This window comes from Gymnodraco acuticeps, unplaced genomic scaffold, assembly GCF_902827175.1.
Source record: "Gymnodraco acuticeps unplaced genomic scaffold, fGymAcu1.1, whole genome shotgun sequence".
NCBI classification, from domain to species: domain Eukaryota; kingdom Metazoa; phylum Chordata; class Actinopteri; order Perciformes; family Bathydraconidae; genus Gymnodraco; species Gymnodraco acuticeps.
Genome location: NW_022989861.1, coordinates 1402406 through 1415924, shown reverse-complemented (window position 1 = coordinate 1415924; position 13519 = coordinate 1402406). Strand labels below are relative to the sequence as shown.

Here is a 13519-nt window from a genome sequence, read left to right as displayed (position 1 = left end):
CCTCTGGAGTTTAAGCAGGAGCTACTTTACTTTACAAGCTGTTGGATACTGTAGCTGAAGTTGTTGCTGACAGTTTATTGGCTTCAGTTGGTGGTAGTTTGTGTCATAAAGAGTACATATTATGCTCATTTTCAGTTTCATATTTGTATTTTGTGCCATTATGTTTACATGCTTTAATGTTCAAAAAGCTCTTTATTTTTCTCATACTACCTGTGCTGCAGCACCTCTTTTCGCCCTCTGTCTGAAACCAGAGCCCAGTCTGCTCTGATTGGTTAGCTGGCCGGATCTGGTTTGATTGGTCAACCACCTGTTCCGGCAATTAGTCTATGACATACAATGTTTTGGAGTGCTAGCCAATAGAAGCACGACTGTTATGTAGTGATGCCATTATGTTATGGAAGTAAACAAAGGAGTTCAATGGAGCATTTTAGGCAGGGGGGGAAACTCCCTCTGGAGAAAACTTGGGGCTTTAGACTTTGCAGACAAAAACATACAACACACTACAAGAAGGGGAGAACCCCCGAAAGCATAATAGGGCCCCTTTAAGTTTAACTACATCTTTGTGTTTAATTTATCCAGACATGTTTATTGTAACGCAGGTATGACAGTTTAAATGTGTCAGATTGTGCTTTGTAGTAATGGTGTAAAACCACGTGCTGCCTGCAGTTTTAATGAGATATCTCAATGGATGGTTGCTTCAGAGTAGAGATCCAAAAATCCTGTCCAAACCTTCCTCCCAAACATTTACAGGCTGAGACTATCCACAGATATGAAACAAAATACTGTAGAACACAAAGTTAAAGGGAATGATTCAAATGAAGTTGTTATGTAGCCGTCAGATGTATCATTGGATCAGCTCGACTAATTTTATATTGGTCACAGTTGTATCAACACATACACAATAATAACAGACTTGGATCGGGGGCAAACAGCCTTTTAGCACAGAAATTAAGCTTCAATCCCATAAATTGCTTCTCTGTAATTTTGTCATACCATTTCAGTTGTAATATTGATTTATTGCAGATTGCATGCCCAGGGAAAATTGAAATAAATGACATTTAATCACATACTCGTAGCAATACTCAAGATAAACAGATTTGATCAAGCCTGACAAAGATCTCTGTTTTGTCACATACTTGCTTTGTAGCAGTACTAAGCATGCTATATTCAATGTTTGATTAACAAATGTTGTGGTTTATCTCCAGGTCAGACCTTGATAGCTGGTGAAGCCCTTCCTCCATCATCCATCCAGCAGGAGGTCCAGTTGAAGTTCCTGCTGAGCGGCCTGCTATCCGGTCTGCCACTGCCACCATTTGCTCTCCGCATGTGTCCACCACTAACCACCAAAAACATCAATCACTACCAACCCCTGCTGGCTATAGGTAGGTAACAATGCACAATTGACACACATGCGCATAAGAAGTTATGTTCTGTGTAAAGGAGTTGGTTTTCATCCTACTGAGAGTGGAGTATTGTGAAATAAAACTAGAAGTAAGGAGCTCAGCATTACTATTTCACCGCAGGGTTTCTCAAAGCCTGTACCAGGTCTACTTTCACATTTCAAAAGTTTCTGGAGGTCAGTTTTTTTCCACTTGTGTGCAGTATGTTATTTTGTTACATCATGATTTGTAGTTGTTTCCAAGCAAAACCAGTTGCATCAGTGCCAATAAATGAACTGCTTTTTGTTCATAATGAATGAACCGTTCGTTCTGACGTCTGTTGACAACAAGTAGTTTAACTAAACATTACTAAATGTGTCATAAATGTGATGTGTTGCCTATTCAGATACAATTCTATTCCATCGAAAAAATACTGAACGTTCTATATTCAGATGATAGAGATAGAGGTATTTTGTTTGCTATTTACTCAAGGTTTGCCGCGTTAAAAAACGGTTAGTTAAGCTAGCATGCACAGCTGTCAGCTGATTGGTTGCACATCGGATTGATATAAAAGTTGAAATAATTTGAACTTTGAGCGCAGCACTCTATTTTGAGTGGTTCACGACACTGTGTGTGGTATCTTGCCTATTTGGGTTTCACTGCACTTCTGATTGGTCAGCTAGACAGCATGTGCGTACATAATGTCAACCTGCACACAAACAGAGGATACGTTGTCACAGTCACACATGCACACTTTTCATTTATTAGCAGATAGCAACTGATAGGAAACGGTGAAGCTTAGTTGGTCGCCTACCAACTGAGAAATCAAAAAGCTGTCCTTCATCAGCTGGTAGACTTTCTGAAGAAATATGCTCAGCAAATGTTCAGTTGCTAATAATCATTGCAAAACATTAAAGTATAATACTTCAACATAACCAGAATGTATTGCTGTATCAAAATACTTAAGTTAGTTAGAATAAGTCACCAATAACAACTGTTAACACTTTTTTTCCCCTTAATGGATGCATTTACCGGTCTGCATAGGGTACATTCCCGTAATTATCATATAAATCTACGTATTTGCAAATTATGTTTATATAGGGCTGAATGACTATGCAGCCGCAGCTACACAATTTAAATGCTTGCACGTCCAGGCTCTTTATCGATGTGCATCCGTAGTTTGGTTTTAAAACATAATAAGCTCTGGAAATGAATATCAGCAGAGCCACACCTTAAAACATCGGTGCATCACGAAACAGGAAATTAAGAGCTGCTGATATGAAGGCAAGCATCAAGTCAAGCTGACTTTTACTTCAAACTGAATTATCAAATATATCCATCTGAATGCAGTTGTTGGGGTCTATCAAAGTGATTACAAGCCCAGCAATTCCCCATAATACTTACATTTAAATTGGGATTACATTTTTGTCTATTAATACTCTCTTGTAGTCCAATTATAGTAATCTATTTCTGCTGCAGTAAAATACTTTTGGAGTGTTCTTAAACTCCCTGACACTTCCTGATGATGAACCCCTTTGACACTTTTTAAATGAGTCATTTTCTATCTGCCTCCATGCATGTTGATTGGTATTTCCATTACCTAAATGTTTATAATCTGACTCTTTGAGATAGTGAGTTAGTATATGCAAATGAAAATGATGCAAAAGGCATAGAGTTCATCCGAAATATCAGCCGTTGTTATATCTCCCCGAAAGCCGGCGGTTAGACGACACACAGTGAGCGTTTTGATGCATTTGTTTTAGATTGCATATCCATTGTATTCCTCTTCTCAACAGTAATGATGCATAACATTATACAATTCTAGATTGTGTAACGTGTCTCTGTGTATTGACAGTTTGTCCCTTCCTGTGTGTATATTTCTGTTTGCTCACACACTCCTGCCTCTGAAATACATTCCATGTTAGGCCCAGGCTTACCGCTGATATCTTCCCAATGCAGTAAACCTTCAGTTTAGATGTCAACCTCCTAAAAAATACCTACATTCATTCCCCTGACAAAGCCAACATGACTGAATCATACCTCAAAGAAACACTACCACCTACAGACCCAATGGCAAGCAGATGAGTAATAACACTCTCAACCTACACATCTTACTACCATTTCAAATCTGTGTTTACTGTTTATGTCACTGTGAACACATCTACAACAGTGGGACACAGATCTCTTAAACCAAGATTACACATTATTACGTGGTGACTATATACTTCATAAAGACCTAAAGAGGCCACTGCTGTTCTCCAACTGTTATTTTTAATCTTTTGTTTAAAGTGAATTGGGATTTTTTACTTAAAAACCACCATTCTTTCAAAAGCAGCCGTTTCAAAATCAATTTCAGTCATAGACCTATCATTTTCTGTATATTTTTAGAAATCCAATCAGTGAATTTTGGAGCGAGGGCAGTAGGAGCCCCTCACACACAGATGGTGAGGGGTCGACTTGGCACAGCTGGTTCCCATTGGCGTTCTCAATCTGAAACTAGAACAAGGTGATTTAGTTTTCTCTTCATCCTTTGTCAGATCCCCAAAGTCAGCTTGCAGAGCCAAGTAGAGAAACGGTCTCTAGCTTTATTTTTCAAATGTGTCTTTTGTTCCACAACCTATGAGCTTGTTTGTGAATAGTACGTTTTGGAGACTGGATAATTATGTCAGGGAATTAGATGGAAGGCACATCTCTGCTGAAAGGTGGAAAAGATGTCCTGGCGATTCAAACGCAACAGTATGTTTAGTTGAAATTGTATCACAGTTAGATATAACACATATACTATTGCTTCAATGTAGACGTTCAAATAACAGTAGAAAAAGCCTCATTTGGAGCCTTCAAATCTGGTATTTGCCTCACTGTCATGCTGTAGAAATTGGTTACATTCCTGGCTTACAGTTGCTGTAGTCTCTCCCTCAGTCATGATGCCAAGCTTGGTACTGTCACCAAAGATCTGGCAGGCTTTGGCATCTGTCACCTCTTTTGTTTACCAAGAGCCAGAGAATACACCTGATCATTAAATCCAGAGTGATCCATGAGGGAGTTCTTGGCAGATACTGCACTCTCTCTTCCTTGGCTTCCTTTTCCATTCTGCATTAGGGTTTGTCACTAATGTATAGTTGAGTTAAAAGGGGATTCTCAGTTCCTCCAACACCACATGCCGAAACAGCCAAGGGAAACTGATATATTACACCTTCCTCTAGGTGCAAATAAAGCATGAGCTTTATGCTGATGGGGTGAAAAACACTAGGAGTTGAAATTGCCAAACACATTTTCTTTACAGTTCAATAGAAATCAGGCTTCCCTTTCTCTGTTTTCTCAATTGCTGCGTCTCACTTCCCCCTTCTCAGTCTCCTTGCTTCCAAAATAAAGGTTACAAGCTGTGAAAGCCAGCCTCACTCCCCAGAAGCAATGTGGTCTGGTCTCCTGTCTAAAAAGCATTAATCTCTGTGAGACTTGACAGCTCCATTACTGATAGGTGCATTGCCCGGAGCCTTCCTTTTCAGTGACATGTACGCAAACACTGACTAACCGACAATACTCCCAATCATCTAAGTTAGGCATGCCTAATTTATTTATCCGTGCTTCCCCGACAGCTATTCTTTGCTGCATTATTTGGATCTGCTAAATGAAACCCCATTTAGATTAGAATAAAGAATCAACACATACATTTGTCAATTGCAATGCGAGAAATGAACTTCTTCTCCACTGATTTGAAGGCAGCGACTGAGGCATGCAACTCTAAAAGCAAAACAATTATAATATGGATTGATTCTCATTATCGACTCCAGTGGTCCGTCGATGGGAATTTGTATACATTTGTAGATCACCACAAGACCCTATACCAGGCCAAGAAAGATATATGATACCTTTTGATATAATTCTTCTAATCCAACTTTCGTCAATAATTTAAATGAAGGTGGGTGGGTAGGAAATGCAGTTTTAAAAAAAACCCTGATACATTATCAATCCATTGTTTTAAATTCAACACTTTAAAATGTTTTAACACTACCTTTTCTGAGCATCGGAATGACAGATCACTGTTTTGCATTATTTTTTGAAAATACAATGGAGGGACAAACTGCTAATGTATCTTTTTGATTGGTGTGTTCAATGTTTCATCTGAATCTCACCACACACTGCCATACGGAAGGGCGGCATCTTCTTGGTCATTTTGATGAAAGTAAACAAACATTGGCTCTGAGGCAACTCATGGTCGGGAGTATCTATGTTTATCTCCATCCACCCACTTCAGCTTGACAGAAGTGTCCAACAGTCCGACACTACATGCCATCGTTCAGCTTCTCAGGGAGTAGGCAGGGAAGACACACACATATACAGATTGCTTTTCAGCACTGCCTCTCTCCACCTCCAGATGTTGTGTCAGCATGTGGTTGTCTTGTTGAAACCAAGTGTAGTCCTTTTGCAGAGAGACTGGCCACATCAGCGGAGCTTCATCACACTCAGGATAACTATAAAAGCAAATGGGTTCCTGCACCTGTCTGTGTGTACCACAAACATACAAAATAACCCCCCCAAAACCTTTGTAAAACAATTTCCAAGCGTCATGAGAATGGGCTTTTAAATGTGCTTTCACATCTGCTGGAGGTTGTTGCTTTGTTTTGCTCCACAATTGAGTAATTATTTTAATTGTTGCGGCTTTCAGCTGCCTTGCTTGGGTTATAACCTCAATTGTTTTTGCCTGTTCACAACTGCTTGTTCTCTCCACTAATGTTAAATAAGCCCGGGGCATTTTATAAAACCCATGACAAAGCTGTTGTAATCATTTAAAGGAAATGACCATATTGTAAATAGGATGTCAGCATTTTATTGTCTAAAGCTGAAAGCGTAGATAAGTGCTTTTATAACTTGTTTTGTTAAAATATAAAAACATATATGAGAAAATCCCATGATACACACATACAATGATTATAAGCATATGCACTGTCGGAGCCAAACATTACTTGTTTTAATCCCCAGAAGATGACAAAAGTCTTCAAAACCATCACTGCCAGGATACGCTTCAGATTTTGAAACAACATCTTCCTTACATTTTCAAAACCTCTAGATTGACTTTAGGTTTAATTTAACCTTGGTAAACATCAAAATAACTTTAAAATACATTTGATTTTCTCTTTCAAAGTATGAACATCACTTTGTCAAACCTCTTTAGAGTTTTCGATCAGTGTCAAATGTCACATGTTATATTTAATCGGGTGGAGTTTAGGGAGGGATGAAGCTGTTTCCCTCGCAGCAGATGAAACGGTGAAATGTTCTAGGGCTGTGATCTGAGTGACACAGGGTTGGATGTGCTGCCTCAATCCACACCCACTGCAGCGACAGGGAACACACAGGGGTGTCACAGTGACACACCATCCTTCTGATCCTGGATGGTAAAGGGATGGGGAAGTTATGTAACGTATGCCTTGTGACTGTCATTATTCTTATGCACTGCTCTTCTCTGTTTCCTCTCTCCAGGCACCAGTAATGGGTCTGTGCTGGTCTACAACCTGACCAGTGGCCTCCTCCACAAAGAACTCAGTGTCCACTCTTGTGAAGTCAAGTAAGATTTGTGTTGCTGTGAAGTCACAACAAGGCAGGGGTTAGTGGTTCAGTCCCCTCTGGATTACATGAAATATCTGTAAAACGACAAGATGGATGAACCCCAGTGGCTAGTCAATCTGCTCGGGTGGATGGTTTTTGTGTTGATTGTTTTCTGGCTCATTAGTGCTTGTAGAGGCAATTGGCAATCACATAATTAGAGTGCCTTCTCAGCTCTTAGCTTGCTTTAGGTTTGTATGTGAACACCGGCTGAGTATGGTAATCTTGTCTCAAGGAAATAAATAGGACAACCACTAGAGCAAAATAAAATAACCCAGAAGATATCAAGGTTAAAGATATTGTGTAGCTGAACAGGTTTTCACTTGATATGCTTACTGTATAATGCACTTTACAAAGCAAATCAAGGTAAAACCTATCAAATCAAAGCAAAATCATGCCATGAAGCTGGTCATACCGTGTTTATATGCTAATTAAATCATGGGGACCATAAATACAAATGCCACCTGGTGACATACAATATGTTATATACCCAGATCTTATTATTTTCAAGTACAACAACTACACACTCTCAATGAGCGGAAAATAATGTGTGTGTGTGTGTGTGTGTGTGTGTGTGTGTGTGTGTGTGTGTGTGTGTGTGTGTGTGTGTGTGTGTGTGTGTGTGTGTGTGTGTGTGTGTGTGTGTGTGTGTGTGTGTGTGTGTGTGTGTGTGTGTGTGTGTGTGTGTGTGTGTGTGTGTGTGTGTGTGTGTGGTGTGTGTGTGTGTGTGTGTGTGTGTGTGTGTGTGTGTGTGTGTGTGTGTGTGTGTGTGTGTGTGTGTGTGTGTGTGTGTGTGTGTGTGTGTGTGTGTGTGTGTGTGTGTGTGTGTGTGTGTGTGTGTGTGTGTGTGTGTGTGTGTGTGTGTGAAAGCTTAGTTGCACTTGAAAAATGGGACCAGCTTTGCATACCGTGTACATCAATTCATCACAACAACACAATACTTGCCCAGTGTATGTGCTTCTGTGTTTGTGTTCAACTGGCGGTAGACAGAAGAAAATGGTGTGTTAAAGTGATGATTTCCACTGTTGCAATATCTACTCACAGCAGCTGATGTGTTGATGCAGTGAGTTAGTGTTGTATCTGTCTAACCTACAGTAATACCATCACAGGGAAGTCTCATTCAATTTGTGACACGTGTTACTGATTTTTACTAAAGTACAACGCTGTTACTCCTAGATCTTATATACCAATGCCAGTTAATACTATATATAGCTTTTTCACGTGTTCACTTGTCAAACGGGTAAACTAAATCACATTAATGCAGTGCTCTGTTTTTGATATGCTGTATTATATGCTCACTTGAACATAGCCATCATTAATAATATAAGTTACACCTGGGTTCTTCCAGCAACAACAAGTCCAAATGTGCTGGGAGAAAGCTCTTTAGATTTCTGGGTGACATGCATAAAGCAAATCAAATATAATTTTCCATGCTTTTGGAAATAAAATGACTTTAACCTCTGAACACTACATCATTCCCTACTATTCATTTTTAAGTATTTGTTTCCCTTGATGTCATTGATGCCAGCTGGCCAACAGTGATTGTGATTTGAGAATAATATGTTTCTTCTTAATTTTCCCCAAAAATAATGGTCGACGTGTTGCCAGCATAGAGGTAGAATGAGAGTAGAACAGACATTCCTATATAAATCAACATAGCAGAAGGGTTAAAGTCCTATTGTAAAGAAATATGACCATTGTTGCCGGCTAACTTCTGCATAAAGTTCTTCATAATCTGCTGAGCTGAGGTTTTGCTGTAACGACTACATTAGTGAACTATTAAAGCATGGAGATGACTCTTTTGTGCACCATCTCTGTTGCCTGAGAGGATAAATGTAGTGGTGCAGTAATGAGTCCTAAAACCTCCAAATAATTTGTACCACATCCGGTTGCCTTGTCTTGATGGGTCTTTTGAACATGGTTTTGGTTAGAAGCCCTGAGAGAAGCCCTCTCCAGTGTACTGAAATCCATTGGTTAATTCCCAAAGATTTTTTTTCCCTTGTGATGCAAAATGCAGGGTTGGCCTACCAAAATACATCATCCCTGCACTAATCCATTGATGATTGCTGTATTTTAATTGCTTCATATTTCTATTGGCAAAATCATTACATTATTTTTATTGAATGATATTTGAATACAGCCAAGACATAGCTCAAAAACCAGTGATTTTGACACACTATACTTTACTTCACTCACTCACCACTGTCACAATGTTCCTTTGAACTACTCAAAGGAGTGCAACATAGTTCAATGGCTATACTACTCTCATTCTATTTCTATGGTTACCACAGTGATTGCAGAGAAATCCAAGGATACATGGTTTGCAGTCTACTCTGAACGTATATTTGCCTAGAAAAATATAAATCGACCAGTAAACCTCATTTTGTTATGTTTTCTAAATTAATGGATCAATCTGTTTTTGTATTTGTATTGATTGAGCCTACTAAACACCACTTACAACAAAGCAACTCATTTAGCACACAAAGTGAATATCAAGTAAGTTTAGACTATATATTCTAATTAGGACATGAACTTGCTTGTGTAGCATGTATTGGTTAATAATGGGGTGCGATGCAAGCCACAATGAAGAGCGACCAACTCCGAATCCCACACCACCTTCTGAGTGACCCACAATGCAACAGCCAAACATCAACAAAGAGCAGGCTTTGCTTCATTAAATTGGTATTCTCTAATGAGCAGCACAACTATTTTAACAGGATTAATTTAGCACAAGATTGAATCAAGTAATGCTGTTAAAAGATTGATCGGGAGCTAACACTATCTGTTCAAGCAGAGCCAGCCTTTAATGAGAGAAGTTCCGCAAATGCGAAACTCCAACAAACTTTAATGAGCCGTGCAAGAAAAGCACACGTTTTTTTAAATGTCTGTCGCTACCCTCTGGCTGTTATGTGTGGATTAAACATGAGTGTGGAAATTAAAGCAAGAGAGGCAATGTTTTCTTTTCTTCAGTTGTCAATGAGAATTTGATCTACAGTCCTGACACTCAACAGATGTCACCTCATCTTTCACTCAAAGCCACCGTACCTCCTGCTCACATCCTACATGTGCTATTTAACACCACTCATATTAGTTTTGAAGGTCTATCATCAAAATGAATGCGCAAAGCGAGAAATTTAAAATAAATGCATTCCATTAGACCAGACATTACCATTACAGGAATGGCATCAGATCAGGGCTTTCTCTTACAAACCTAACTATTGGATTGTTCTCTTTTCCTGTTCAGGCTCTGGTTGAGTATTACTGTAATTTCCACATCCAAGATTAAGATCAAAGCAGTGTGTTTTTCTGTGGTGGAGAGCAGAGGTACTTTATGGAAATGAGCCTGGCAGCCCTTGCCCTGGCACAGCGATGCCAAACGAGCCCTTACTGCTTAGCATCTCATTTACATTTAGTGGGGAAATCGACTAATTAATCATTTGGCTATTTACCATCTCATTACCGTGGAGTTTGTGCTCCCTGAGCTATGCCCCGCTCTCAGAAATATTCATATCTCACACTTGCTGGCGTGACTTTCTGTGCTACACCTTCCCGATGGATTTTGTAGAAGTTTTAGGTGTCTCATTTACCTTTCTGCCTGCGAGGATGCAGCGGAGGAATATCTGACGGCTACACTTGCAAGTATTAGATAGAAATATTATTACTAAAACCTGTGTATGTGTGTGCTTACTCCACAGGGGAATTGAGTGGCTGAGTCTTACCAGCTTCTTATCTTTTGCTACTTCTGCACCAAACAACATGGGCATGGTGCGGAATGAACTGCAGCATGTTGACCTGCTTACTGGTAAGAGACACACACATTCTCACCTGTATCTGTTGGTAAGGAGTACCAACCAACACTTTTTATATCTTCCTTTGATAATGATCAGTCAATTAAATTGTATGTAAATACCCCAATATTACAAATGACACATTTCTCTCAGGGGGCTTTACAGTGTGTACAACATACCACACCCTCTTCCCTCAGTCAACAAGGAAAAACTTCTCAATATAAACACAATTCATAAATAAAATGGAAAAAATACTTGGGGAAAGCCACAAAAAAATGGGATCTCTCTCCCAAAATAGGCAGATGTGCAATAAAAAATGTGTATAGATTAAACAAATTACAAAAACACTATCAAAATCTTCCAAGTGCCTTCAAACAAATAATAGTAAGGTGAGCATCAGGCAGGACCAAGTAACCTTTGATACTGGCAGGGGAGAGACACAAAAACTCTGTTGGATTCTTCTGTTTTGCTCAGGCTCCCTGCAGCCTCAACGACAAAGAGCATATAGACACTTCAGTCTTTCACTCTATATGTGGTTTTTCTAAGAGACCCTTCTTGTTTTTCTCCAGAGGACACTTACCTCCAAATTAGGTCCAAACTAAACAGTGTTAGGAAACCACCAAGGTGCCAAGCTGAAAATGAGATCCTATCATGAGTGCCTGCAGAGCAAATTATATCCCCAGTGACGGCTCTATAGAATTACGGCACTAGAAATGTTTTTCAACTTCCTCCAAGGGGTGGAAAGAGAGAGAAAGTAATGGATGGTCGGAAAGAGATGGTTTTAGTGGTGAAATGTTTGCACAATATAATGTGAGAATCAATAAATATGGTTCTAATCTTGGATAGGAATAATTGAGGAGCACTTCACGTGTCTGCTTCATATATATATTTCAGGTCATTAGGATGTATGAGTGTACATATACACAGTCAGTGTATGATTTAAGTAGATGGCAGTTGATGCACCCCCAATTTGGAGAAACAGACTGGAATATTGGCACGGATCATGAGCAATCTAGTTCTGTGGACAGGTTGCAGTAAACAATCAATATCCGTTCAAGTGTACAGTATCATTAGAATTGTTTCACCACTGTACTTTCCCCTTTCTCTCTGGGAACTGCATTTCTTATTCAAAGCCACCAGCCTCCATTGAAACATTTTTATTTGACCTCACATTGTGCAATATTGCATCACAATTCTCAGGAATGATGTATGAGACAAGGGTGTGTGTGTGTGTGTGTGTGTGTGTGTGTGTGTGTGTGTGTGTGTGTGTGTGTGTGTGTGTGTGTGTGTGTGTGTGTGTGTGTGTGTGTGTGTGTGTGTGTGTGTGTGTGTGTGTGTGTGTGTGTGTGGTGTGTGTGTGTGTGTGTGTGTGTGTGTGTGTGTGTGTGTGTGTGTGTGTGTGTGTGTGTGTGTGTGTGTGTGTGTGTGTATAAAGAAAAAGAGGGTGGGAAGATGAACTTTTGCACCAAGTGTTTCTTTAAATTATTAATAACTTCCTTGGAGCACTGCTTTGTCAGTTTGTGACCCTCCCACTCCAACCCTGTGGGCTATGGGTTCACCCACGTCTCACTAAAACAGTTAAAATATTTTAAATATAGCGTATACACTTTAACTGATATTGCTTTTGTGCCCATTGCCACCTATTGTAGATAATACACCGACAATGGATAAGCACCTCATTTAACTCAACCTTAAACAATCTTTTAATGGCTACAGATTTGTTAATCGTCCCTAAAAATATGGTCTCTATAATGTTTGGGTAACATAGCCTTCATCCCCAGTTCATTCAGAACAATGATGAGGGTAAATCACCTCTTAATGACCTTCTCTAAAGCACCCGAGTCATCAAAGTTAACAGTCTCCTGCATTCGCTTTGGTTACAGGCTTGCACACGTTCCACACATTAACATTATTTATGTCTTTTTTTTCTTGGAAGTTAGAATTATTTAAGGAGCCTGAAGTCCTCTAAGGAGTCTTAACTGAAAATGTGTCTGCTGGTGGTGCTCTTAGGCTCTGTGTTTGCTTCTTCGTTTTTGTAAATATGCTTTTTATTGCGGTCATATTTACAGAGAAATGAAAAAGATCTGTGTGTTTAATACAGAGATACCATTAGTTTGGGACTTGTTTAGCCAGGGAAGCATATATGCCTTCAGGAGCTCATTAGCAGTGGTTTAATGTAACAAAGTATATGTATTCAACCTAATTACAATTTTGAAATACTTGTACTTTACTTGAGTAGTTTAAATTCATGCTACATATACTTTTACTCCACTACATTTTGCATTTTTTCTTCATTAGTTATTTAACACTAATAGTTAGCTAGCTACTTTTACATATAAAAACACTTTATATTATGTAGTACTATAATTTTATATATGCACGTTATTCAAGAGCATGTATTTGTTATTGATAGAAACTGAATAATAAAAAAATGTAACACTGTAAAATGTGCTAGAGAATTTGCAGACTGACTACTTTTACTTTGGAAACATGTAGTACATTTTACTGATAAAACTTCTCTTCTTCTATTTAGGTCACTTTTTATAATTAGGACTTTAACTTGTAATTGAGTAGTAAAAGACTATAGTAATTCTTCTTTTACTTAAGTAAAATATCTAATTTCTTCTTCCACCACTACTGCTCATAAGATGTCCGACAGTATTTACATGTTGCAAAATCTTCTCTACTTAGAAGTAAAAACCAAAATATTATGATTTTTCTTCTTTTTTTTGTACCGAGGAAATCATTTAT

General features: G+C 38.9%; 1 protein-coding gene across 4 annotated transcripts in view; it reads left to right on the top strand.

Annotated features, from left to right (window-relative positions):
• The window catches only part of wdr11 (WD repeat domain 11), a 111940-nt gene that overhangs the window by 67693 nt on the left and 30728 nt on the right, over window positions 1–13519 (top strand). For all 4 annotated transcript variants that reach the window (XM_034240939.1, XM_034240928.1, XM_034240958.1 and 1 more), the window contains 3 exons: window positions 1206–1382; window positions 6858–6942; window positions 10676–10782. In XM_034240939.1, coding sequence (XP_034096830.1) covers window positions 1206–1382; window positions 6858–6942; window positions 10676–10782 — 369 coding nt within the window. The remainder of the gene's footprint in view (window positions 1–1205; window positions 1383–6857; window positions 6943–10675; window positions 10783–13519) is intronic.